The sequence below is a fragment of the Bidens hawaiensis genome, unplaced genomic scaffold (genome assembly GCF_021521415.1).
Source record: "Bidens hawaiensis isolate Kalapana, Puna unplaced genomic scaffold, B.hawaiensis_p1.1 tig00002935_1, whole genome shotgun sequence".
Classification (NCBI taxonomy): domain Eukaryota; kingdom Viridiplantae; phylum Streptophyta; class Magnoliopsida; order Asterales; family Asteraceae; genus Bidens; species Bidens hawaiensis.
Genome location: NW_027491158.1, coordinates 881,931 through 909,231, shown reverse-complemented (window position 1 = coordinate 909,231; position 27,301 = coordinate 881,931). Strand labels below are relative to the sequence as shown.

The 27,301-nt window shown below is 36.5% G+C and overlaps 2 protein-coding genes across 2 annotated transcripts; both read right to left on the bottom strand.

Moving 5' to 3' along the window:
* Positions 1-7,150: 7,150 nt before the first annotated feature.
* Positions 7,151-8,659, bottom strand: LOC143621726 (protein AGENET DOMAIN (AGD)-CONTAINING P1-like). The gene is made up of 2 exons (XM_077093059.1): positions 8,180-8,659; positions 7,151-7,358 (listed from the first exon to the last, which is right to left on the bottom strand). The coding sequence occupies exons 1-2, from the start codon at positions 8,597-8,599 to the stop codon at positions 7,344-7,346; spliced, it is 435 nt and encodes a 144-aa protein (XP_076949174.1). The 5' UTR covers positions 8,600-8,659; the 3' UTR covers positions 7,151-7,343.
* A 6,051-nt stretch (positions 8,660-14,710) lies between these two features.
* Positions 14,711-15,850, bottom strand: LOC143621670 (F-box protein At5g07610-like). Its single transcript, XM_077093024.1, has one exon. It carries the CDS (start codon positions 15,848-15,850, stop codon positions 14,711-14,713), a length of 1,140 nt encoding a protein of 379 aa, XP_076949139.1.
* Positions 15,851-27,301: the final 11,451 nt, after the last annotated feature.

The following is a 27,301-nucleotide window of genomic DNA, read 5'->3' as shown; positions in this document are numbered from 1 at the left end:
TTTAATTGTAATGCATTTTTATTTAATTATTTAAATAAATTGGTTTTTATTTAATTAGTTTAATTATAAAAAGAAAATAATAAAAAAAGGCAATGTGGGCCCAACTTATAGCCCCAGTTGGGCGATGTAGTGGGCGGCAATGTTGGGCGAATTGGGGCGATAATTGGGAAGAACACCCCCCCCCCGGCGATAATTGGGTGAAAAGGGGCGGGGGCGGCGTATATTTGTTGCCGATGGAGAAGAATAATAATAATATTATATTTAAAGGACCCGAACCAACCGAACTACCAACTCCCTGGTTTCGGTCAAGCGTATGGTTCGCAATCGAGCCAACCGAACCAACAGAACTACCAATTCCCTCTTTTTGGTCAAACGTATGGTTCATAATCGAGCCAACCGAACCAATCGAACTATCAATTCTCTACTTTCGGTCAAACGTATGGTTCGCAATCAAGTCAACCGAACCAACCGAACTTACAATGGAACCAACCGAGCTATCCGTATCAACTTTCCGACCCGAACCTAAACATGTACGCCAACTTTTTCAGCCCCCAAAACACAATGTCGGCGTTCGGGTCTACACCACCGGAGTCGGTACCGGATACGCAAACGTCACGGGCCTCCGGTTCAAGCAAAAAGCCGACCCGTAAACACAAAAAAAACAACCGGGGAGACGATGGCGCAACGTGATCCATAAAAGCATTGGAACGAGGAGGAGGTGGCCCTTGCAAGGGCTTGGATTAACATTTCGGAGGATCCCGACGTCGGTAAGTTTTTAATATTAAGTATTTATTAAAAATGTATTTAGTGTTTATTAAAATATATACTAATTGTTACAAATAAATTTAATTTGTAACTAACTTTCAAGCCACCGGGGTGTTTTGGAAGAAAGTATTTGAAGCTTGGCTCGCGATAACCGGTAAACCCGAAGACTACCGGGGAAAAGAAGCGGTTCAAGCCCACTGGAAGGGGCTTAACGCCGATTGTCAAAAATTTACCGGGATAATTAACCTGTTGAAGGGGTCCGGCTGGCGTAGCGGAAATAACGACGTCGACATTATAGGTCAAGCCTTGAGCGACTTTCGAGCTCAGGGTCACACTGTTGAGCGGCCCGGGAAACCGTTCAAGTATTTGAGTTCTTGGGAAAAGCTACGTCGTTGCTCGAAATGGAATGTGGTACCAACCGTTCCGGCCGCCCGACGTGCCGGCTCATCCCGGCCTTCAAAAAGGTCGAAGACATCGTCGTCGACAAATCCGAGCACACCAAACACACCCTCTGATGCTCGTAGCTTCTTCCTCAACGACACTGTCAATTTAGCCGACGATGTTGATACCCCCGATGACGAAGAGGTAGAGGAGTTTCCTCGACCACGCGGGAGATCGAGGAAAAATAAGGGGAAGGTTCGTCGTCAACACGATTCATTACGGAGCCCGTTGAAATAAACGAGTTGGTCGGTCGTTTGGAAACAAATGCCACCGTAATTGGAGCCGACATTCAAGCATCCAACAAACAACAAGAAAAGCTGAACCAGACGTTCGAATTAAAACAAATGAAAGAAGACTACGAATCCCTCAAAGCGGAGGGGTTTCACGAGGATGACGCATTATTGATGCAACGCCGACGTGAAAAAATGCGCGAATATTACAAATATTAGTTTCTTTGTTTTAGTTATGTCTTTTTTTATTTTTTTTCTTTAGTTATGTTTTTTAATATTTTTGGTTATGTATCTTTTTTAGGTATGTTTTTTTTTTTGTATTTTTTTTTAATTTTAATGCATTTTTATTTAATTATTTAAATAAATTGGTTTTTATTTAATTAGTTTAATTATAAAAAAAATAAAAAAAGACACTGTGGGCCCAACTTGTAGCCCCTACACCATTACACCCTAAAAAAAATTTCCACTCCATGCTGACTGAGCGTCACGTGTCACAATTCGCCCCCAATTGTAGCCCCTCCACTACACATAGCCTTACAACTTAAAAACAAATTTCCACTCCATGCTGACTGGACGTCACGTGTCACAATTCGCTCTCAATTGTAGCCCCTCCACTACACATGGCCTTATAGGCAGGGCCGTAGCGATGTCAATTAGATTAGTATTGGTAATTTCATTTCTTACCCGATTTTGAAAATGTGTACTATACCTGTTAGGTATCAAGTATACGCATACGTAGTTTGTTAAAATTAATGGTCAGGATTTTCAAATGCATTTCTTAGATTTTTTTTTTTGTTTTATATAATATTTTTTATTAAAGGAAAACAAAACATTTAAAATTTAAAATTCAAAATTAGTGAATTAATATAATATTATTTACTTAAGAATAAAGGAAAACAACATACATCGAATTGTAGCATACATTATCACCATTTCACCATCCGTTAAAACTTCTCATTTATTTTTCTTTCTTAAATGAAACTCGAGAACACAATATATTTTTTTCATCACTCATTTCCTTTCCTTTCCTCAGTTAATTAAAATTCGGGAACACAGTGTTAAAACTAATTTTACACCTGAATACGCCTCCCGAATACTTCAGGTTTCAGGATTGCCCATTGGATTTGTGTTTGTTTTACATTCGAAACTATTCCTGGTCGAGTACCACCACCACGTTAAATTTATTACTTTGATACAATTCAGTTTTTAAAGCTTTTTAACCGGCCCTGGCCTTTGTCTCGTATAACAATCTTGTTTTTAATGATGACCCATCTTCGGTATTATCGATCCATATGATGAACAATATAATACATCCAATATTCGAGAATCAATAACTCATAATTGAAGGAATTGTTTTCTATAATATATATTTAAACTAAAGTTAAAGTGAGTCATACTTGAGTATGTTAGAAATAATAACTACACTATTCGAGTATTGTTATCATCATAGTTGAATACAGCGATTCTAAAGGCTTTTTTTGGCCTAGAAAAGAATTTCGGTGAATTACAATGAAAGCATATTATTGTATCACTTTTCAAATTCAAAGTGATAAATAAGGTTGAAAATATAGGTGTAGACTTGACTAGTAAAGAGAGAAATTTGGTCTCTTTGTGTAACGGGTGATACGTGAGTTTCATGGACAATTTTGCCGTTGATCAAGGCATGATGCAATAACTAGTTGGGAAAATTTTATCAAGGGTGTGAGTATTTAATAAGACAAAAATCTAACACGAAATTTACGGCATGGGTTTATGTTTAGTTTAAACGGACATGAGTAATTCCAGGTCAGGCCTAAGAGTTCGTTTAGCTAAATGGGCTGTACCCGTGTTGACCCAACTGGTTCGCGAGTTGAATTGTTTTAACCTATTGGTTTACCTTTTCTAATTTTTGAGAATTTGTTTCATATAATAACTTAGACAATCAGGGAACTTTTATGCCAAAATTTTTTTTCAAATCATAATTTTTTTATTTTTTTTTGTATGCATCTTATATTTCATAGAAACATCCAAACGATTTACAATGAAGTGGCAGGTAAGTGGGCAACAAGCTGCGCCGCAACCCCCTTTTGGATAGCAAACCCAATCCGACTAAAAACAAAGTTTTGATTCTTATGGGCTGATACATTACTATACACAACTTTCTGAACCCTATTCAAAAGGTCCACGGCAACCGGAACTAAGAAACCAAAAGTGTCAAAGGCGAAGGGGATAAACACGTGTTGATTCTCCAAACAAGCCCTCTCGTGTTTAGCAACCTTGTCCGATGCCGCCTTCAATGCTGCCTGGCCTGCTACAAATCCAGTGTCCCTAATCCCAACAAGAGGGGACACTCCTGTGAGGTCGACACAAGCGTGTTTCCCCCCCTACCCACCCAAAAACAAGTATATCGGCCAGTCGTAATGTAGATCTTCTTTCTTGAGGATCCGTAAGAAAGTTTACGGGGGCTTCCTTTTTAGCCGAAATTCCGGCTCGTTTAAGAACATCGCATATAACATCCCTCACCAAATCATGCCTGTACTTAAACCCAGGCAACTCTTTGCAGTGAACCGCATGCTCGCCAAAAGAATCCAAACAAACCTTACGGCAAACCGGGCACGACTCATCTACCGGAAACAAAGGGATCATTAACCGATACTTCAGGATGGCCCGGTACTCCAAAGCCGACATATGTTGGCCCAATCCTTCAATAGGGAGAACACTTAAGAAATCTTGAGCCCGAGGAGCCCGAAGACACTCAAACACCGCTTTCTGACGAGGGGATAAATCAAACTTCATTTTCAAACTCTTGATGATTCCACTATAAAGGGCACTCGCCAAGCATGTTGGGCTTTAGGGGGGGCGGTGTCTTTATTAGAGAAACCACTAATGTCAAAATCGGGAAGTTTAAAAATAATTTGGCATAGTTAAAACATAATTGCTTAACAAAAAATATAATTAAATAAAAATTATATGTAAATTATGTAGAAAAAATAGAGTAAACAATCCGTGTTCACATCAACCATGAATAAAGAGTACAGTGCAAAAGGAGATAAAATACATCATGAATCATGATGCTTGAAACGTGAAGGTGAAAATTCTTAATGAATTAAACAAATGTTAAGTAAATGAGTATTGAAGTCGCTTCTTTATATTATTATTTTATGACTACGATTTAATAAAATTTAATGATTATACTAATGTCAAAAAGTGTATTATAAATGCCGTAACTAAGGAAATCGAGGCAAGACCAGGAAAGGTATTCGATAGCAAATGTGGTTACAATTTCATATTCTAGAATAAGTTAGCAAAGTGCACGTATATGCTTTGAGATCAATTAAGTTCCCCTATGAATGGTTTGGGGTGTACACATTCTCAAGTGGTTATTTGTGAAAGAAAACTACATGTACGCATATGCTAAGACATTTCACAGTGGATTATTTGGGATGTGTTAACTTCCCATGTAAATTATAACTAGACGGGCGCCCGCACGATGCATAGGTTGTTTGAACATGTTAATCACGTACAAATATAAGTGTTTATGGTTCGGTTAAAACCTTGAAATCGTTTAAATCGGTCATTGGTTTGACTTCTTTTTTCTTTTTCTTTTTTACTTTCGGTTTGTTGGTCGGTTTCAAAATTTTCAAAACGTAGTGAACGGTTGGTTCGCGGTTTATATCGGCAACGGGCCATATGAAACCATAAAAGACTGTAAATTAACCTAATTGCAATATGATTTCTTTTGTAATCTTTGTTGTTATTATTTCACGTCATAGATCTTTCATTAATATTTACCATTTATGTGGCTAAAATTATCATTTTTTATTTATGATCATCTCAAGTATCATATTATGTTGGTTTTTAGTTAAAATTGATGGTACATTTAAATTATTAATTAATTTAAACTAAATTTATTATTAAAGTTTAAACTTTGAAACCAAACTGGAGTCGGACCGTTAGTAGCGATTCGGTTTCAACTTTCAATGGTTGATTTTGGTTTTGGACGACAAAAAATCAGTATTAACGGTTTGACTCACAAGTTTAACTTAAGAACCATCAAAACCGACACTGAACACCCCTACGTAACATATTAATTTATTTAAAATGAAAAAAATTACAACAATATCATATCCAAATTAAAGAGAATAAAATGCTCGTTTTTATGGTGCAATTTGTTTATAAAAATATTAACGTATGAAAAGGCTATAGTCGTTTAAAAATCATGGGTGAGAAGTTAGTTTACAAGTTAAATTAAAAACATAATATGGTTAAAGATGAAGGATCAAACTTGTAAGTTGAATGGACTGTGTTTAAAAGACATGTTTACCCTTACTAACACATGTACCTCATTACTTTAAGTGTTGTAAATTACTTAAAAATGAGTGTCTTAATTTGCCTTTATTTGATGTATTATATATAGTATAGACAAAACAACACTTTGAAATTGTATAACTATCAATTGTAGCACTTACATTATGTGTGTATTAAGAAGAAACTTTACGGTTACATAGGGAAAAAACTCTTATTTAGCGGTGCTATGTGTGTAACACAAACTGACAAACATCCTAGACAAGCATACTTTGACTATAGTCTTGTGTACAATTTTAATTGTACTATGACCAAGCATATGGTGGTTAAAAACATGCCACTCTTTAGACAAGGTATGGCTATGGTGAAAGTACCACCTTAAACCTATGATGGTTCTAATTCATATTTTTGGGAAACTTTAACTTGAATACTTTTCCAAATGTTGTCATGTTTATTTACATGCATTTAATGTATATCTACACATGTGTATAATCAATAGCACATAGAATGTTGGGCCATTTCCGAGTAGGGTATAGAATAAGAGGTTAAGAGTTTAATTCCCGTATAAAAATCAAAATTGAAAAGATGAACAGCCAACTTATAAAGTTACACAACCATATAAAAGCTTATCCACTCATACAAGACTAGACAATAGTCATCTATGGCCCAAAATAACATGTCTAAATTTCATGAGAGGCCCAAACAACAAACTAATACAAATTAACTATTGATCTGTAAACCTACAGGAGTAAATACATTACTAGGTTTTCATGATCCGGTTCGACTGGCTTTGATGTAACTTTTGAACCGACACGCAAGTACGATTTTTGAAAAACTAAACTGAACCGCCTGGTTGGCCAAGCCAAAATAGTTTTGTTTGCCAGCTTGGGCCTGGCCGCCTGGGTTCTTTTAACACTAAATCATATCGATCACTAGATCTTCAATAGTCCAGTAAAGTAGTAGGCTTAAAAAAGATCAAACCTTTTTGTTAAATCATATCATTAGATCTTCCTTTAACAAAGTTAAATATCAACTATATTTAATCTTATCATCTTTTTTTCAACTAACCAAAGCGGTCAAAGGCCAAGAGCCCAATAGTTGTATACTCTACAATCACTCCAACAAAGATTTCAAATTAACCTGGAGGACATAAACAATATGACATAAATTGATAAAACACCTTAAAAAAATATGCAAATCTTGTGGAAGCAAATGAACTTCAAGATGCCCTAAAACAGAAATGGTTGCAGGTTTGATAAAACAATTTCCATTGCTTGGAGCTTATGGATTCCCAAATTAAATAAGATAAAACATATTCATTTTTAGCAACTTCTTTGCAAACATAAATATGCAGAATTAATAATAATACAGTATAATGATCCATAAGAGCATATAGAAAAAGTTAAACACAATTCATAAGAGGGAGTGTCTAAATAATAATCAATTTGAAACTTAATCAGGAGCTAATAATAACCTAACATTAGTTACTTTCAGCAAACTAAATGTAACTGAAAACAAATGAAACTCACAACATTCAAGTTCAAAACAAGAAACAAAGGAAACAATTTACAGCCAAGGTGATATAAATACCTGCAAAGGTTGACATTGATTCCCAGCCCTGCATTAAGATCTATGACCCTGCACAAAGTCAACAAAACTTTCATAATCCTATCGAGATCACAGTTCGTACTCTTCCTTTGCAAGGAGATTGTTTAAGGACGTTAAATAACCTTCTCTCGGTTAATGATAGATTGTTTGACCCGGCTCAAAGTCAACAATCCCTTCTTGAATATGTGTTTTCAAAGTGATTATCAATCAGAATCACATAAACAGTTGCTTAAAAACTAGATGTGTCGATTGTGTCAGTTGACGAGTTAGGGGGGTTGATGGGTTGAAATATTAATCCGACCACGACCAGTATTTTTATACGAGTCAAAACATCACCCATAACCCGCACACTGTTATAATCGTGTAACTAGAACACGACCCATTTAACAAATTCATCTAAAGGGTCAAACAGGCTGGCATGCTGAGGGTAGTAATCAAGTTATAAAGAGGTTAATTAGGCGTGTAGATGAGGTGATGAGCCGAGCCGGTTTCGAGCTCTATTTCTATAGCTCAACTCTTCTCGTTTATTACTTATTAACTAATTCTTATCATAATTTTATATATCATAATTATTACAAAAATATATTTCTCAAAATATTAAATAACATTTATACAAATACTAAGCTAGTTAGGCTCATGAGCTAGCTCAATCCCAATTACTCGAGCTCATTTATAAAATAAGCTTGTTTTGGGCTCAAGCTCAGAACTCAAATTCGTTAAAACTCAGCTTAACTCAAGCTTTTAACAAGCAATGGGTTAAACAAGTTAGTGGGTCCACTTGTTTAATAAAACAAGTCAAACACGTCAACCTAAACACGACCCATTTAAATAAACATGTCAATACACGATACCTTCTTTTTCGGAATAGACCCAATCACCCAAACTCCATCCTTGGGGTTCCACTCTTGATGAACCCTTAACATACTAACCGGGTACGCAATCTTTTCACCCGAAGTCTCAAAATGCACCAAGTATTCCGACCCCAATACCTTAATAACCTTCCCAACCCACCACCCGTCGTTCGTGTAGGCGTCAACCGCCTCGGACAAACTAAACTCACTCGCCACAATCTCCCGCGGCTTCGGTCGGATCTTATCGACGGATACGATCTCTCTCAAGGGCCCTGATCCGTCGTTTTCGATAAGGGTTCGGTACTGGACAATGTAGTCTTTGTTGGAGATAGTGGAGATTATGTTTGCTGGGAAGTATGAACCCTTGAAACCGTCTTCTTTGTTTAAGACTTCTACTTGATCACCTCTGTGAAACGACATGTTTTTTTGTTTTTTGCTGAAAACCTAGAAGCTATCGAATGTTATAAGAGTCAGTGAAAATTATTAAAGAAACAGAACACGAGAAATCTTACTTTTACTGTTGGGTGTAAAATGTAAATAATGAAACCCTAGTGGCTTTTTTTTTACGGTTTAAAGAATTAAAGGAGATAAGGTGACTGACGTAAACTGAGTGGTTGATTTGGGGCCAGCTGGATTATTAATGTGTAAAACTAAGCTGTAGACGTCAATTGAATTGAGGAGAAATTTACCGAATAAAATCATTACTTTCAAAAAAAAAAATAGAGTTTTACTTTTGGCCTAGATTTCTATACAAATTTACAAACGTTTAAGAGGACCCATATTAATATGACTTGACACGTATTCTAAGTAGGCTGTATTTATTTAAAACTCTAACTTTTTAACAATGACGGTTCCAGAAATTTTTTTAACAGGGGTCAGAAATTTGAGGGTTAGTTGTCTATCGCTGAATATTAAAAATTTTCGGCACCATTGGGTCGGTCGGGTCACGTAAGAAAACAAAAACAAAAGTAAATTATAAATACAAAACAAAATAATGTAAATCGCGATACGCATTAAGGCAACAAGACCTCGAGCCAATGAACAAAACACACCGATTTACGTATGTGATAAAAATATGAACAAACTTTATATATTTTTTTTATATAAACACAATGACAGAATAAAAAACTATTAACCATATATACATAGTATCTTTATGTAAAATAAAAAGATGAATAATAATCAAACATAAACACTTGTTAATTCAAAAATAGAAATACAAAAATAGTATGCCTACAGTTTCCCAAGCACTTGTTACTTTGGAGTTTATGCACTATTATTGAACAGAAAAAAAAGAAATTAATATAAATAAGACAAGAGGAAAAGAAAAATCAGACAAGTACTTATTAAAGAAAATGTTTAAATAAAATAATAATTCTTTATATCAACATCACTTCCCCCAAAAGACGTCTTCCCGCTGCAACTCAACATGACCTGGGAAATTTATTCCGGCAATACTTTATCTTTTTAATTTATTCACAGGGGTCGAAGTCAAAATTTCACAGGGGTCGGTTAGGATTTTTTCGTGTATATAACACTAATTCTTTTTTTTATTACAGGGGACGGCCGACCCTTGTGATTAAGGGCTTAAGGCGTAGGTCCGCCCTGCTTTTTAATTGTTTGTAAGTAGGTTAAACGAAGCAAAGCAAACTATGCCGGGTCTTTTTCTTTTGTCCACTTGCATATGACTAAAAAACTTGATCTGTAGACTAAATTTACTCCGTTTGAGACACGTATCAAATAATGGTTGGTTAGAACTTAGAAGGGTCCTCTTGTCATCATCATCATCGTACTCAGTATATCCCACCAATAGCAATGCTATGGTAAGGTCTGAGGAGGGTAAGATGTAGACAGCCTTACCTCTATCCCATAGGGATAGAGAGGCTGCTTCCGGTGAGACCCCCGGCTCGATAGTAGTTTTGCATCAAGCCTTGGACATAAGGCACATAGCACTCAATCATCAGGGACACCGGCTGATTGGTGCATGTGCCCTTGTCTTTCGGCTATCAACGCCACCACATGATGCCTGATTAACCTTCCGCCACCTTTAACGTTATTTTCACGAGATTGGTAAAATAACGTCAAAATTAGTGCAATTTTACTTTTGCCCACCCGAGGGTTCACACATATATACTTTATATGCGCGCACCGCAAGCAGGGCTCTAGACTTTCCATAAACTTCAACACCGAAAATGTGACATATATGATTAACTGGCTGTATCTACATGGCGAATTTTTATTGAACACAAATGAAGATGATTATAAAGTTGTAGGCTAGAGTTCTATGTCTATATTAGAATAACGTACTCAAAATGCCTATTTAACTATTTTGGTAAGTTTTAAGCAAGATAAATTTTGTAAATATGATGAGTTAAAGTTATATTTATATGAAAAGAGTTAATAACTATAATTTAAATATTTTTAGTGTTTGCTAACGTTTTGCACAACACTTTTTAAAAATATTTAATTTAATTACGTAGCAAGTAATTACGATGAGATACGGAATAAATCAATGGATATAATTAGGGCCATTCTCGGATATCCGAAAATCACTATCCGAATCCGAATCCGAAACTTCCCGGATATCCGAATATCCGAAAAAGATATATTCGGCGACGGGTGGCTGAATGGATGGTGGATGGCGAAGGGACGGATAATAAATAAAGGGATGGAGACGGTGGTGCTATGATGCTGTGAGACAGGTTGGCGACGGGAGACGGCGGTGCTGTGATGTCGTGATACTGATAGCCGGAGACGGTGGCATTCACTTCAGATCTTGTTTTAGTGTTAGAGCGCTGCAGCAGATCTTTTAAAGAGAGGCCCGTGTTAGGTGTTAATGTTATATGTATATGATATGTGATCTAGGATTTTGTATACTAATATAAAATAAAATTAAAAATTATTAAAATAAAAATACCGGATAATTCGGATATCCGAAAATCAGAAAACTACTATCCGAATCCGAATCCGAATTTTCGGATATCCGAATTTTCGGATAGTTCGGATACAAATAGTCGGATAATTCGAATATAATGGATTCGGATTCGAATAGTTTTGAAGATCCCTAGATATAATAGATCCATATGCTCAGCTCAACAATGAGCAGATCATGTGAACAGCCCAAGAAAGTTGTTTAGTAAGAGTGTAAGATTGAGTGGTATGGGTACTAGAGGTGCACAAATTGGGTTTCTTAAATACCTGATTTTGGGTATGGAATTGGAGTTGGGTATAACTAGGTACTGGAAAATCAGTATTAGTAATACTCGCATTGGGTCCGGGTCCGGGTATTGTCTCTAAAAACCATACCCTATACATCGGGTCCGGGTCAGGTATTAAGCATGTATTCTAAAACTGGGTATTTAAACACCCTATCTTCGGGTATTGAAAACCCCTATTTTTGGGCTTTTTTTTCATTATTTTTAGGTATAGATTGGATTTTTTTAAGAGGTTGCACTTTTTAGGTGTATTTTTCGGGTATAAATTGGGTATTTAAAATACTCGGTTTCTGGTATTGGAAAAACCCGGTTCGGGCATGGAACCGGTTCGGGTTTTCGGGTATAACCGAGTACAAATCAGAATCGGTTCGGGTTCGGGTTTTAGTACTAAAATGCATACCTTATCCATAGCCTGATAAGGTCGGGTACAGGTTCAAGAGTTATAAACCCGCGTTTAAAAAAACCGGTTCCAGGTTTTTTTTATATCCGGTTTCGGATTCAGGGTTATTTGTGCACCTATAAGGTTGTCCTCTATGGTGAGGGGCTTCGAAGCCCCTCCCCAGCGCCACGTGGGCACTGTGAGCTTCAAAGCCCTACCCTAAAGATGCCCCTCTATGATGAGGGGGCTTCGAAGCCCCCAATTTTTTTTTAATTTTTCATTTTTATAAATTTAATAAACTAACAAACTTAATATAACTTAATAATAAAATACAAACTATATTAAACTAAATAATAAAAATCAAACTTAATTAAACTAAAAAATAAAAAAAAAACATCAAATAGAAAAAAAAATACAACTAATATTCGGCGTCCGAGTCATCGTTTGCGTAATTTGCCATTATTCTTTCTTTCTTTTTCTCCAAAAACGGTCGCGTGATATTATCTAGATGCGAGAGATCCTTTGCGAGGAGCTTGAAGTCATTCTCTCGTTGCTGTTCCGATTAAGCCTTCTTTCTTTCTTCATGCATGGCTTTGTATTCCGCATGCATCGCTTTTCTTTCTTCGTGTATTATCTTGAGTTCCTCTTTTGAGTGTTTTTTTGTCCTCGCGAAACTCTTTAAGTGCAAGCTCCAAGTTGTCAAACGGCGCTCACGTCGGAACTCATCGAGGATGTCGTTCTAGACGAAGACCCCCCACCTCTAGCCGCCGCATTGGCCCTTTCTCTTCCTACCAGACGTGGCAACTCAGCCGGTTCATCAAAATGAAAATCGAGATCAATCTCGTTTAAGTTAAATTGAGAACGAGCATCCGACCCGGCTTGAGACGACGATTGATAGGCCGAAGTAGACGTTTTTGACCGTTTGGACGGTCGCAGTGAAGATGTCGGGATCGGATGCCACTTTGGCGAGCGCGTGCATTTCTTCCAAATTTCAAACATCCCCATGCCGAAGTGGTGACCATGAAGGCACTTGTATTGTTTCAACATAGCCTTAAGAAGGTCGGCGTCGTTCGTGCCGCTTGGATTGTTGTTCGTAAGGAGAGTGTGAATTGTGGAGAAGTGGTTCATTTTTAAAATCATTGCCTTTCATTTGTTGGAGACGGAATCATCCCCGCAGTAGCGCCCTCGACCCATTATCTCAAAAAACTTATCACGTATTTCTACCCAAAATATCGCGGTGTGTTTACCGTCACCCAAGACCGAGTCTTCAGATGAGTCGATCCACGCTTGCTCAACACCGCTTCCTCATCGTCTTCCCACGCGAGTCCATGCCGGTTGGCAAAGAAAGGGTTGGTAGGGTCATTGTTTGTACAACAACGTAAGATTTCGTTCTTGAATTTTGACGATATATCAAAGCGTAATTACGTATATGTAATATGCCATACGCACTAATTATACATAAATCGAATATGTGTATGAACGATATTTGTTCATAACATTTTCTAAATTTAAGAAAAACGAATTAGCATGAACTTTTATTAATTTATTTTACCTTAATTTTTTAAAATAAATAATATAAATAATTAATTTTGTTTAGCATTTTATCTAAATTTTATGTTATCCTAATGTTATATTTTTTGTATCGTTGCTACAACAAGAATATGGCTTAGTAAATGATGGATGATATCCTCAGGAGATTCCTAAACCTATAAACAACGTCTGTAGACTGCTGCTTAGATCAGTTTTGAAATACATAGGATCTGTTGTTTGACTTTATCTTTCAAGAGTCAAAGATGTAAAAGAACCCAAACTTGCTTATTATAAAATTATATAACAGTGTAGGTGAATAATTTTAAACATCTAAAAACTAAAAAGTGAAAAAACCCAATGTTATGTCTATATACAAAAACCAATGCAATCAGTACACAACCAAACACAACATAACATATGATATTAGGGTCTGCAGTTGTGATATATATAGTTCTCTCATTAGTTTCAAATTCTGAATTAGGCTTCTGCGTGCGTATCCATTTTCTGATTGTTTCCATTCAAGGGTGTATTTAGATGTGTACTATCAAACTGATTCTCGTGTTTGAATAGTTTATGTTACGCCTAAAGATTCGCCATTAAAGAAATTTGCTTTATGAGATAATATATATACTAGCAAAAAATTTGCAACAAAGTTATCCGTTATTATGCTGCCTCGAAAAGGATCTTGCCAGATTTGGTTTCTATCTTCACTTGTTTAATTAGATTGGTTTGGAATGCATAAGATTTATTGTTGGACTTACTTCATGCTCATACAAGTTACAGAACAAAAACCAAAACAAATTGCTTATTGAAACTCCTTACTTTACATGTAAATATGCATATGGTTGTATCGATAACTGATTTTAAGAATAAATCCCAAGTAAACGACTTTCCATTTCTCGATTAACAGAACATACATGCACATACACAAACTAACAGGCGCCATATATATGCACAATCCAGTTTAGCCAAAATCTAAACTTGCAAGTAAATGAATTCAAATTTCTAAATAAGCAAAACTTTACTTATCGTTTCAGTTTGATCCACAATTAGTACCCGGTAGATAAAAACTAACAACAGTTATATGATCTTACCTAACCTGATCTTGGTATGTTTGCATGCGTGATGCAACATCTTCACCAGTTATGTTCTGGATTAACCAAAAGCGGCTTCAAAATCCATCCGCCGAATCTGAATTAAAGTACAAAACAAGTTACAAGCAAGACAAATTGATTACGAAACAATCAAACCCAATCAACTGAACTCGTTTGAAGCACTAGAAAAAACCTACTTTCATAATTCAAAATAAAATATGTTTTTTAACAACAGAAAACAAGTACTTAATAAACTAATAATTTTAAAACAAACATCCAAATACGAAAAACTTAAAACAAACCTAATTGTCTTTTAGAAACAAGTTAAGGTATTGGTGTAACTATGATAAGTTATGAAGCAGCTGACGACCCTATATATCTGCTTAAAGCTCTTGTCATGCACATTATAGGTTATCATCTTCCCAGGGGTCACCAGCACCACAAATGTATCTTCTTCTTCTTCTTCACCTATGACCACATCAATGACTTTAAAATCACAAAAACTCGACCGGAACATCTCTGGGAAAGCACGGGTAAGTACAACAAGGTCTACTTGATACTTGACAAACCACCCCAAATGATCGCTCAACTCATACACGTTCATCTGTAAGTTATCTGGGCCAAAACGAAGTATTAAATGCAAATGACCACTAGATTCCCCAAAGTACATTTTAGAGAAAAGATAATTTGTAGATATCATCTCCGGCGGTAAGGGTAATGTTTGCAACTGTTCAACATCAAGTTTAAAGTACAAGTGAATTGGATAACGGGAAGGCCAATGAATAGATCCATTCCAATAAACTCCGTAGTCTAATAAGGGAGGATCATACACGGAGAAAGATTCAACTGAAACCTTCCACTTCCGTGTATCAGACGAGTAAGTTAGAACCTGATACAGATACGCCTCACCAATATGTAAATTGCGAATACAAACAACTTTGTAGTGAGGGAAATCTGTTGGATGAAATGCCAAAGCCATAAAACGGATGCTTTGACGAACTCTCTGACCTCCCGGGACAGACGGTAAGACTGCAAATTGCTTGGTGGTGGGATTCAACACATAATACTTACGTGAATCTCCGTACCCTTTACGGCAAAGAAGCAATCCGTTACAAGATTGCAGGATACTGAAACCCTGACGGACACAGCAGAAATTGAGGCCACGAAAAGGCCGAGGAGTGCTTCGGTTTTGGACATCAAACGGAACATATAACTCGCCGCTGTAATCAAAAAGACCAGCTGGAGATTTTGAAAAGTTATTATAATTATCATACCCGGTGGTGAAATGTCTGTGACTCAAAAGGCATAGCCAGTGTTTAGATACAGATTTGAAGCGAAGGATGGAGGTGACAGGAAGCCGGAGAAGGATTTCGATTAAAAGGTCATATTTGGAAGCAACCAACGCTCCAGATTGATGCCTCTTATTCTTGGTTTTGGATCTTGTGTTCATCATCTTGGAAGAAGAAAAAGATTAGGGTTTAGGGTTTCCCCACCGAGTGAATGCGGACTAAGCGGCGTGAAGCTCAAGCAAATCAACACTTGTACTTATAACAGCCAATTTCATTGAAAATATTAATAAAATTTATAAATACCATTTTTAAATTAAATACCATCATATTTATTTACTTTACCATCAGATGGATTAAAAATAGGGTTGTGTATTTTTCGGTTCGGTTCGGTTTTTAGGTAAAACCAAAAATCGAAACTGAAGTCATCGGTTTTTTAAATATATAAACCGTTGTTTCGGTTTTTTTCGGTTTCGTTTCGGTTATAGTTGGTTTTTTTTCAATTATATGTAGACATCGCAAAAAATAAAATAAAAAATGAAGGTGATATTTGTAAGTTTGTAAGAGTGTAATTAGAGTACCATGAATATATTGAACACAAAAAACAAAACTAGATGCATGTTACGTGGAATCATATGAATGCAAAGTGTGTTTAATACGCGAGAATGAGGCGGAATAAAATGGACCATTGCGAGGAAATGAAAAAAGAATGTTTGGTAATTGAATCACCCGTTACTTTGTCCATTCCATTCTTTCTAAAACACCACAAATTTATTACAATGTCATCTAGACTAGATTTTGTTTAAATAAAAAATATAAATAATTTATTTTGTTTAGCATGTTATCTAAATTTAATATTATCCTAATTTTTATATTTTTTATATTGTTCTTCAACAAGGATATAGTTCACTAAAGATAAAGAAGGTAGGATATTTTCAGCTCAGAGCTTCCTAAACCTGCTAAGAACAACAACACTGTTAGCCTTACCGTAGGAGGGGATATTGGGGAGGGGCTTATGTGATCAGCCTCCGACTTAAGAATAAGATACTAGTTCGAGTGGTGATAAAGAGATGAGTAAGTTTATTGAGATTTTGAGGGAGTGGAAGAGTTAGAATGAATATTACCAAATACCAAGTGCAAAGGATTCCTTTTATAGGTTATGTTAGTTAGGCTTCTTTAATGGCTAAAGTGTCATCTCCTTGGCTTGACTTTCGCTGGTTAGTTATCCCTCTTTAGTTAACAGTGTATTCATGTTTCCCATAAGGAGGCATTGATAGTCCCTATGATCGCTTTATAGATGGCTTTAACTATAAGTCACCTCCTAATTGTCTTTTCTCAGCTAACTCACTCTAGCGTTACTGTAGCATGATGTGAAACAGAAATAACACCATAACAAAGCAAACTAACGTCAGGACATAACGTATAAATTGCACAAACATGTCACTATTAAAACGGCAATGCTATCATTATCATATTAAGTCTCATGTATCGAAACAAAAGTAACATCGTAACAAAGCAGACTAACTATTACATCGTTTTTTTTAAAGTAACCTAAAGCAAGTTAATGTCTTCGAACTTGATAGTTTCACCAAACATTCATACTTGTAACATATATATAAAATAAAGGTCAATCAAAAATAGTTGGTGAATTTCCCACAAGGTAATATATTATTAACAACTTCTTCCCAACTTCTTTCACTGTAAAAAAAAAGACTTCGATATGCATAACTTGTCTCAAACAAGAGAAAGAAACAAGTATCTTATATTTTATAGATATTCACAATATGTTTCATATGGTAACTCAGTCCATGAACTATGGCCAACAAACAGTACGAGCCGCAAGGTATATTGGTCAAGGTTTCATGATTACCTTATCACACGCGAATCGTTTACCTATAACTATTCAATACACCTGAAAAAACTTATCACATCCGATCGTTTCCGCGGCCAAATCCACTTTGGATTTGATAAGCGCATTGCTTTTGAAGCATGTGTTCGTGTGTGTCCTATAGATATGCCCGTTGCTGATTGGAAATTGGAAACTAATATTAGAAAGAAAAGATTGCTTAATTACGGTATTGATTTCGGAATATTTATCTAATTTTGTGGTAACTGCGTTGAGTATTGTCCAACAAATTGTTTATCAATGACCGAAGAATATGAACTTTCTACTTATGATCGTCATGAATTAAATTATAATCAAATTGCTTTGGGTCGGTTACCAATGTCTGTGACTCAAGACTTAGCCAGTGTTTAGATACAGATTTAAAGCGAAGGATGGAGATGACAGGAAGCCAGATAAAGATTTCGGTTAAAAAGTCATCGTTGGAACCAATCAATGCTCCAGATTGATGAACGGAATCCTCCTGCCTTATTTTCTTGGTTTTGGATCTTGTGTTCATCATATTTGGAAGAAGAAGAAGATTAGGGTTAAGCGGCGTGAAGCTCAAGCAAATGAACTAAATGCCATGATATTTATATACTTTACCATGAGGTGGATTTAAAATATGAAAATTAGCCCAATAGACATGTTTAATTAACTTTTTTTCTTTTTCCCATAAATAGGCTTATAGCCGACAACTCTCTAGGCACCCTTAGTTCTAGACCAATGAGATTGTGTCATATGGGATAAGTCGGTTAAAGAAGTTAAGCCTTAACCAACACTTTTTGATTAATTAAAATTATTAATTAGTCCGTTTAAACCAAACACGAGTTGACACGTCTAAGTGGGATATAGGCCGTCATCTCATTTTAGCCTACTTGCGAACAACTAAAAAAATTGATCTATAAGCTAGATTAATTTAAACCTCTCGGACACATGTCAAGTAAGGGTTGTTCAAAATTTGCTTTTTTATTATCAATTTCGGAGTTATAAAAGTATCGGCCAAGATCAGCTGAATTGTCCCTCATGGCACAATCTAATTTGTCAACGAAAATATGTATGTTATTGGATAAAGTTTAAAATAAAAAAAAAAAAAAAACAAAAACGAAAGAAAATAAGGCCAAAGATATCTATTTCAATTTAAAAATGAGCATTAATTATGAAGAAAAAAATATAATGTTATTTTATAGTACTTAAAAAAAACTAAGGTAGTGGTTGGCATGCAGGAATGAGAGACATAATAAAATAGACGATTACAAAGGAATAAAAAAAGAATGTTTGATTGGTTAATAAAATTAAAACACTCTTTACCTTTTCTATTTCATTCTCTATAAAACACACTAACTTTATTAATTGACATTTATGAACTAAGTCAATCTAGCTTTACTATAGCAAAATGCAACTAAGCTTATAATAAGCTAAGAAGCCGCCATGATAAGCTTCCTAACTTCAATATTAGGCTTCCTTGTTTGGAAGCTAGTGCTTAAAACTTATTGGCTTCTGAGTCTTATTCTTTTTCTTGATATTGGTATTACATGAGTGGGTTAGGGTACCCACAACATCATATATTTTTAATATTGTAATCATTTATTGTAAGAAGGCAAATTACAAAAAACTTAGCATCCTAGATGTCATGGGAATATATAATACGAGATTCTTGAAGAAGAAAGCGATAGGTTTTCATGCTATTTGTCAAATTATGATGTGGTGTATTTGGATGGGTGTTCAACTGAAAATTGATTCAGTTGAGTAATGTGATGAGAAATATAATACTTGTGGGTACGATTGAGATCGAAAATGGCTACTTTCACATGAAAGAGATGGTGTTCTTTTAATATTAATAGTAAAATGTAATATGTTTATTTGGTGCTATGTTTTGGTGGAAACAACATGGAGGTGTAATGTGTTTTGGGTCAGTTAGCTTCTTTATATTCCGAGTCTTGGTGATGAATAAAAATGTTGGTCATTCAAAAAGAGTGAAGGGTCCTACGTACGTGGCCATTTGGTCCTCCAAGGGTGTCACTTGAACATCGTGTCGCCTCTTTCCTTTCACGCGTGATGGACTAGAATGAGGGCGGTCATGCTCAACCTTTCAAAGGTGGGTGGCCCCTCGCTCAATCAATTTTTTTATTTTTATTTCTTTATGTTTTAAATAAAATGGAATGGTGGAGAATGTTGGAGAACGAGGGGAGTGAACCATAACATGGGTTGAATGATGAAAGACAAGTAAAGTTGACACTGAGATGATGCAAAAGTGTCACACCCTGACTTAGGGCCTAGGCGTCTGACCAATAGTTGGTACCTGTTTTGTAAATATATCAGACTTTAGCGAAAGTCTATTATGATAAATTATTAATATACTTTTTGAAACATTAATTTGATTATAAACCTTTATTTATAATAATAAAATATGTAGTTTATTTGGAAAGCTTCTCGGATAATAAATATGCGAGTGTTTATTATATAAATCTTGTTTAAATATTGTTTGCAATATTTTAATAATTAAAAACTGAGTCATCTCTACCTTGCGAGCATCTAACTCTATGAGTGGCTAAAAATCCTTGCTACTTGTGCTAACTTTATTTCCTGAAATATGGGGGGAAAATACGTTAGCGATATGCTGGTGAATCGTTGACTCTAAAAACATTTAATAATCTTTCTTTGACTGACAAGATAGTTTTTTTTGAACACACTTAGCAGAAACGTCTCTTATTTCTGGGATTGTGCCACTGCCATACACACACAATTACGGTTCTCCGGGAACTGACGCCCATTGGAGAACTTTTATTATGACCTCTAGTCTGCGGCCACATAGCCTTGATTGATAGACTAGATTATTATGTTGGATTCAGACACATGTGTACTTGGTCTGAGTTGCTTTTATTGTCTATCTTGTAAAATTAGGGATCACGTAATCTCTTAAATCTTTATGTTAGAGATCACGTAATCTCTTAAAATATTTGACTGTCTTTGTTTAAGATAAACAACCCGTTTATCTTGACCGAAAAAGGTTTAACGTACTCACCTGTGACTGTCTATTCTGAATGATGTGGTGATCTCGTTTAAAAACCTTTGTGAATGAATGAATGAATGAATGATTGACCTATAATAAAATAGGTTGTTATACATAAATACCCGGATCGTCTCTTAATCCGGCTACAGACCTTTAGTCTGGTTTTGATAACTTTAAACCTTGATTGATCTTTTGTTTGAATAAAATATTTAGATATGAAATCTTTCTCTTTATTTGGTAACCATGTGCTATGTTTCTTCTTCAAGAAGAAATGTTTATGATTTGTTTCTTCTTCAAGAAGAAACGTTATTTGTCTATAACCTTGATATATATAAAATCTTATGTTTCATATTTTGGCTATACCCTCATGTATATTATATTTCTTAATTTAAAGAAACATTATTTTATCTTAACCTTTGTATTTATTTTGATCAAGGTCTAGGCTATACCCCCGACTAGGTTGTTAGCCATATAATAATAAAATAATAACTTAGGCAGAACCCCTACCTTATGCTGGTATGCGGAGTTTATATGCCTAACTTGTACGAGCATCACTTCTACACTATGTCGCGTACTTAGACTTTAATTGGCGTAACTTCGAAGCTTGGCACGCATTACGAGGTCGGCACGTGTTACGAGGTCGGCACGCAAAACGAGGTGCGCCGGTCTTCGGGATTTGTTGGTCATGAGCTTCGAGGTGTCGTTGGTATATGGCACAGTTTACGAGGTGATGATTATCAGGTCGAGGCACGGAAACCTAGGTAGAGAGAGTGGGATTTGGTGTGTCGAATGAAAGTTGTGACACCTTTTTATTTATAGCTAATCTTGGTCCCATCGCGATGCGCGATATGGTCCCTTTTCCTTGGCCGTCGCATATCGCTATGACTCATTATATCCAGAGCGTGCCACGTGTTACGAGGTCAGCACGCAAAACGAAGTGCGCCGGTCGTCGGGATTTGTCGGTCACGAACTTCGAGGTGTCGTGGTGATGATTATCAGATCGAGGCACGGAAACCGAGGTAGAAAGAGTGGGATTTGGTGTGTCGAATGAAAGTCGTGACCCCTTTCTATTTATAGCTGATCTTAGGTCCCATCACGATACGCGATAGTCCCTTTTCTTTGGCCGTCGCGTATCGCTATGACTCATTATATTCCGAGCTTGCCACGTGTTGACACGTGGCCTGCCACGTCGCCACGTTGGGGACACGCGTCGTGTGTTGTCAGACCACGTCACGCGATACGTGATGACGTAGTGAATTATGGTGATCGCGTATCGCGACACCGCCCTTTCTTAGGTTTAATGAGACAGCCATCGCGTAACGCGATGATTCCTTGGCTATGCCCATCCCGTATCGCGATGGGTTAAGATATCCGAATTTTCACGTTGATCCCTTTACTTTGATAACTTGTCATGTTCGAGTCTTACTCGCAATGTTCAAAAATACTAAGGCAGCTCTCAAGCGACCTCAAGTGCTAAGTGCGCCATCAAAGCGCCACATTGCACTGAACGCCGTCGCCGTTGCCATCGTCCTCGTCCTCGCCGAGCCTGTGCGATTGCACGTTGGGTGCGGACCCCTCCGCTAGGACCACTTGGTGCATGCTTAGCATAAAAGAATATAACTATGGAAACCCCATCTCTTATAAAGAGCTTCCATTTCTTTCTCACTTTCCATGTGGGATGGATTTTATCTTTCTTATTTATACCCATGTGGAATGTTTCCACTTTCTTCCATCTTTCCATGTGGGATGGATTCTTTGTCCCATTACATGGAATGGATTTATTTATGGAATGTGTTTATTTCCTTATTTACTTAACATGAAATAATTCTATTTCCTTATTTAATTTTTTATATCTTTGAGTTTATTGTTGATTCTTCAACTTTTCTAAGTTTTAAAATTTGAATCGAAATTTTGGGGATGTTACAAAAATTAGCAAATAAGAGAAGAATATTGAAAATGAACCATAACCGGTTGTCTTCGACCCTAATACTCTATATAAACACGTTTGTAGCACAATTAAATCCTACCACACACTCATCTTAACCTAGCTACACTAAACCCTAAGTTAGACATACTAAGCCGCCAAGTCCAGTCCTAATATCAAACTCATAACCGGAACCCTAAATCACCGTTCGCAACCATTTCGTTATCATACCAGGAACTTTCGTCGACGTATCCTGAAGACTCTATCTTAACTTCTTACTGCCGTCTCATCATCTGTTTCCACTCGTTAAGGTGAGTTTACATACCCCTTTTTTCCATCTTTTATATATTTGCGGGTAGCATGTATACCTTATTCACTTTTACTTTTTATTACCACATCTATTCAAAACACAATTCAATATATGTTTATGTGTGCTTATTGTATGCTCTATATATGATTATGCTCTATGTGCTTAAATGTTTATTTTATGTTTGGTGGTTGGTATCTCATCCTCATCTATTCGCATCTAGTATTGATGTATATAAAAATATACATCTTTTTAGTATCAAATAATCTCTAAAAACTGCAACTTCTATCGTATAATATAGTTAAAATAACTACTAATCATGTTAAAATGTATTTTCAGGTGAATCCAAGTCTCAAACGACGAAACGAATGAAAAAACAAAGAAAAACCAAAGAAAACAGCAAAACATGGGGTTGTGCTTCAGGAAACATGGGGCTGTGCTTCAGGAAACATGGGGCTGTGCTTTCAGGAAACATGGGGCTGTGCTTTTGGAAACACGGGGCTGTGCTTTTGGAGTCACTTTTCAGAAAAGACAAAAAAAATCTACAAGAAAAGACAAAATAGTGAACAGCTGGACACGGGGCCGTGCTTACCTTTCAGAAACGACAAAAAGAATTAGCACATGTCACTAAAAAGCACGGGGGCGTGCCTCAGGAAGCACGGGGCCATGCCTACCTTCCAGAAACAACAAAAAGAATTAGCACATGTCACTAAAAAGCACGGGGCCGTGCTTCAGTAAGCACGGGGCCGTGGTCACCCTTTAGAAAAGACAAAATAAATCTGGCACATGTCATAAAAATGCACGGGGGCGTGCCCACTAAGCACGGGGCCGTGCTTCACATTCCAGATTGCCTATAAATAGAGGCTCTTGTGCCATTTGAAGAGTGTGTCTTGAAAAGAATTCTATCCGGTTTTCTCTTATAAAAACACACACTAACACTCACATAGAAGATTTAGTGAAGAGTTTGAAGGCTTGGAGGTCATCACCATCAACCATCATCATCATCTATCATCACCATCATTAAGAAGAAAGATTTATCTACATTTGGTTAGATTGTTCTAAGTTTAATCATGTATTTGTTATCATCATTCATCTTAATGTTTATCATCGTGCTCATTATGAGCTAAACTCCTTTTACCATCTAAAATATATGAAGAAGCTTTGTTTTACTTGATAATTATACAAAAACATGTGGTGTAGTCTAGTAAAGTATATGGTTATATTACAATTATCTTTTGATGAGAAATGTTTCACAATCTTAAATCACTATTTCAAAGTTGGTGGTTGTCAATTCTATTGGCAATCGTTCATGATCGATTCATGTTCTTGAAAGATAGAAATACTTTGATACATTATCGAAACACGGATCCTTATACTGTACTTAGAAATGATGAGATATAAGTTATGATGTATTTCTCTAAACCTTGGTAATCCGAAAATGGCTTTGCTTAGGATATCAAATTAGTTAAAAAAGTCATATGTTAATGGAATGTGTAATTATAACCTACATAAATCAACCAAGGGGAGGTTGTGTGAGTTAACTACAACCACATGAAGTTATTAGAATTGGTATTTGAGAAATCGAAGTCAATCCTAATCTTTCTACTTTACGAAACTACTTGCCAACTTAAATTGACATTATTGAGGTGGCATGACATTAAGAAAGGATGGACTTTAAAATGCTCATGCTACCTCCTTCGTGCCAAAGATGCTCACTTAAGGCTTAAGGAGCTATCTATCATATATTATTATGGCAATTCTACCACATGTTTATATATCAATTATCAATGCTAAAATGGAGTGGATTCTTGATCTTAGATGGTAACCTTCCTATAATTGAACTATTTGTTTAGAATCTCTCATCTTGGTCACCTATATATTATATATAAGTATTTATATTTTATTAAAAGTTCAAAAATTAACCCCCAAATGATTAAAACCTCCGATTAAAATAAAAAACGATTTATTATTAGAAACATTTGTGTCCATGGATCGATACTTGGTTCTTACCAATACTATTCTACATACACGATAGGTACACTTGCCTATTTTGTGTGTGTTTAGTCTTTGTAGAAATCACTTTTATAAATTTAAAACACGATCTTGTGCAAAAGCTAAATCATCCCATCCCTTTATATTTTACCACGCGCACGCACACATCAAGTTTTTGCCGCCGTTGCCGGGGACACGGTACGTTTCTAAGAACGATCCAAGTTTTAATTTAATCATTGTCTATAATTGTACAAATTTTTAAACTTCCATTTTATCTTCATTTTTTTAAAAATATTAAAATATATAAATTTTACGGCTAGCCTACTTTTTACCTTTAGTTACCTTACTTTACATTAGCTTAATTAATTTAGACCTTAGTTTAATTTAGAAAAGCATAACATAACTCGTAGTTTAATATTAGACTAACCTTTAGGTACTAACTTTAGCTAACTTTTACTTTAGTGTTTTAATTTTGATTTAGTCTCATGTATGTCCTCTACTTTTGAGCCTGAGCTTGTTTCTCCAATTTCTGAACCGGAACGACTCTTTCGTCGACGAACTCGTAAACGGACAGCAGAAACCGCCGAAGCAATCAAAGACGAACCAGTAGATGCCACCACATCAGGAGAAAATCAAACCGAAGAAATGATGGCGGCCCAGAACAATGAGCCGAACATGAGCCAGTACGCCAAGCCGACTCTCGAAGGCTACGGCAATGGAGTGGCTCCACCCGAAATCACTGAAAATTTCGAAATCAAATCAAGCATCATTCATATGGTGGAAAATTCAGTTCAATTTCATGGTCTCCTCGACGAAGACCCTCTTTCTCACATATCTCGATTCTTACGAATCTGTGGAACCTTTAAAATTCCAAACTGTTCAGACGATTAAATCAGACTTAAACTCTTTCCTTTCTCTCTCAGGGGCCAAGCCCTAGAATGGATAGAATCTATTTCCTCTGGTTCCATCACCATTTGGGACCAGATGGTTGAACAGTTTCTCCTCAAATATTTTCCGCCCGATAAAACTGCCAAATACCGAGCCAGCATTACCGGATTCCGAACCGATGATGATGAATCGTTACACGCAGCATGGGAAAGATACAAAAGTCTTCTAAGAAGATGTCCACATCATGGACTGAGCTTATGGTTACAAGTTCAAACTTTCTTTGAAGCAAAATCCAGTCAAAACAAACAGGCCATCGACCAGATCGTTGGTGGAGAACTGGGATCCAAATCACCTAACAAAGCATTTGAAGTCCTGGAGAAGGCCGCAAAGAAGAGTTTTGCTTACAACCCACCAAGATCTACACCTACCTATAAAGGAATACACCATATCGATTCCAACACTCTTGCCACAGCACAGCTTGAAGCCCTTTCTAAAAAATTCGAACAACTTCAAGCCGAGCTATCAAAAACCAGACTCGCCTGTGACACTTGTGGAGGAAATCATAAGACAAGTGAGTGTAAACAAGCCATCATGGCCATGGAATAAGTCGATTTCATCACTAGACAGAACAACGCTTTTAGCAATAACTACAATCCAGGATGGAGAAACCGCCCGAATTTCAGCTGGAAAGACGGAGGTAACATTCAACCTTTACCCAGATTCGAAAAAAGACCAATGAACCAACCCTTCCAGCCTAAACCTCAATTTCAAGATCAAAATTCTAGTAGCCATCAAAACCCAAGCTACTCCAAGATCGAAGAAATGTTAATCCAACTAATGACCAAAACGAATGAAGCAGAAAAGAAAGCCGACTCAAGAGCTGTTGATATCAGCGAAGTATTACTAAAACATGAAGCCGATCTCAAAAATCAACAAGCTTCACTTCAGAACCTAGAAACCCAAATCGGACAAATTGCCAGACAATTATCCGAAAGACCACCTGGCACACTTCCAAGCAACACAATCACCAACCCGAATACAACAGCTAACGCCGTCACACTCAGGAGCGGTACAACCACTGTTGTCTCACCAACTACAGAACCAGTTAGGGAGAAAAAGTCTCCTGATGAAACGCAGGAAGGGATGACCCCAACAAACACAGTACAACCTAAGGAGCCAGTCCGAACTTATGTTCCACCTATTCTATACCCTGTAAGACTGAAGCAGGAGCGATTGGAAGCTCAGTATGGGAAGTTTCTAGAACTCTTTAAGAAACTCCATATCAACATCCCTTTTGTCGAAGCTATTGCTCAGATGCCGAAATATGCCAAATTTCTCAAAGAAGTGCTAACAAACAAAAGAAAGTTGGAAGAGCTCTCGTATGTCACCCTAAGTGAAGAATGTTCAACTGTCCTCCAAAGCAAGCTACCGACAAAGATGACCGATCCAGGGAGCTTTACTATCCCTTGTCTCATAGGAAATTTAACTGTTAGCAATGTCCTGGCTGACCTAGGAGCTAGTATTAATTTAATGCCTTATGCGGTTTTTGCAAAACTAGGGATAGGAGAACCAAAGCCCACCCGCATGAGCATTCAGTTAGCTGACCGATCTG

Excerpts from the sequence above, each read along its gene's own strand:
- LOC143621726 (XM_077093059.1), bottom strand. The coding sequence starts at position 8,599 with ATGTCGTTTCACAGAGGTGATCAAGTAGAAGTCTTAAACAAAGAAGAC.
- LOC143621670 (XM_077093024.1), bottom strand. The coding sequence starts at position 15,850 with ATGATGAACACAAGATCCAAAACCAAGAATAAGAGGCATCAATCTGGA.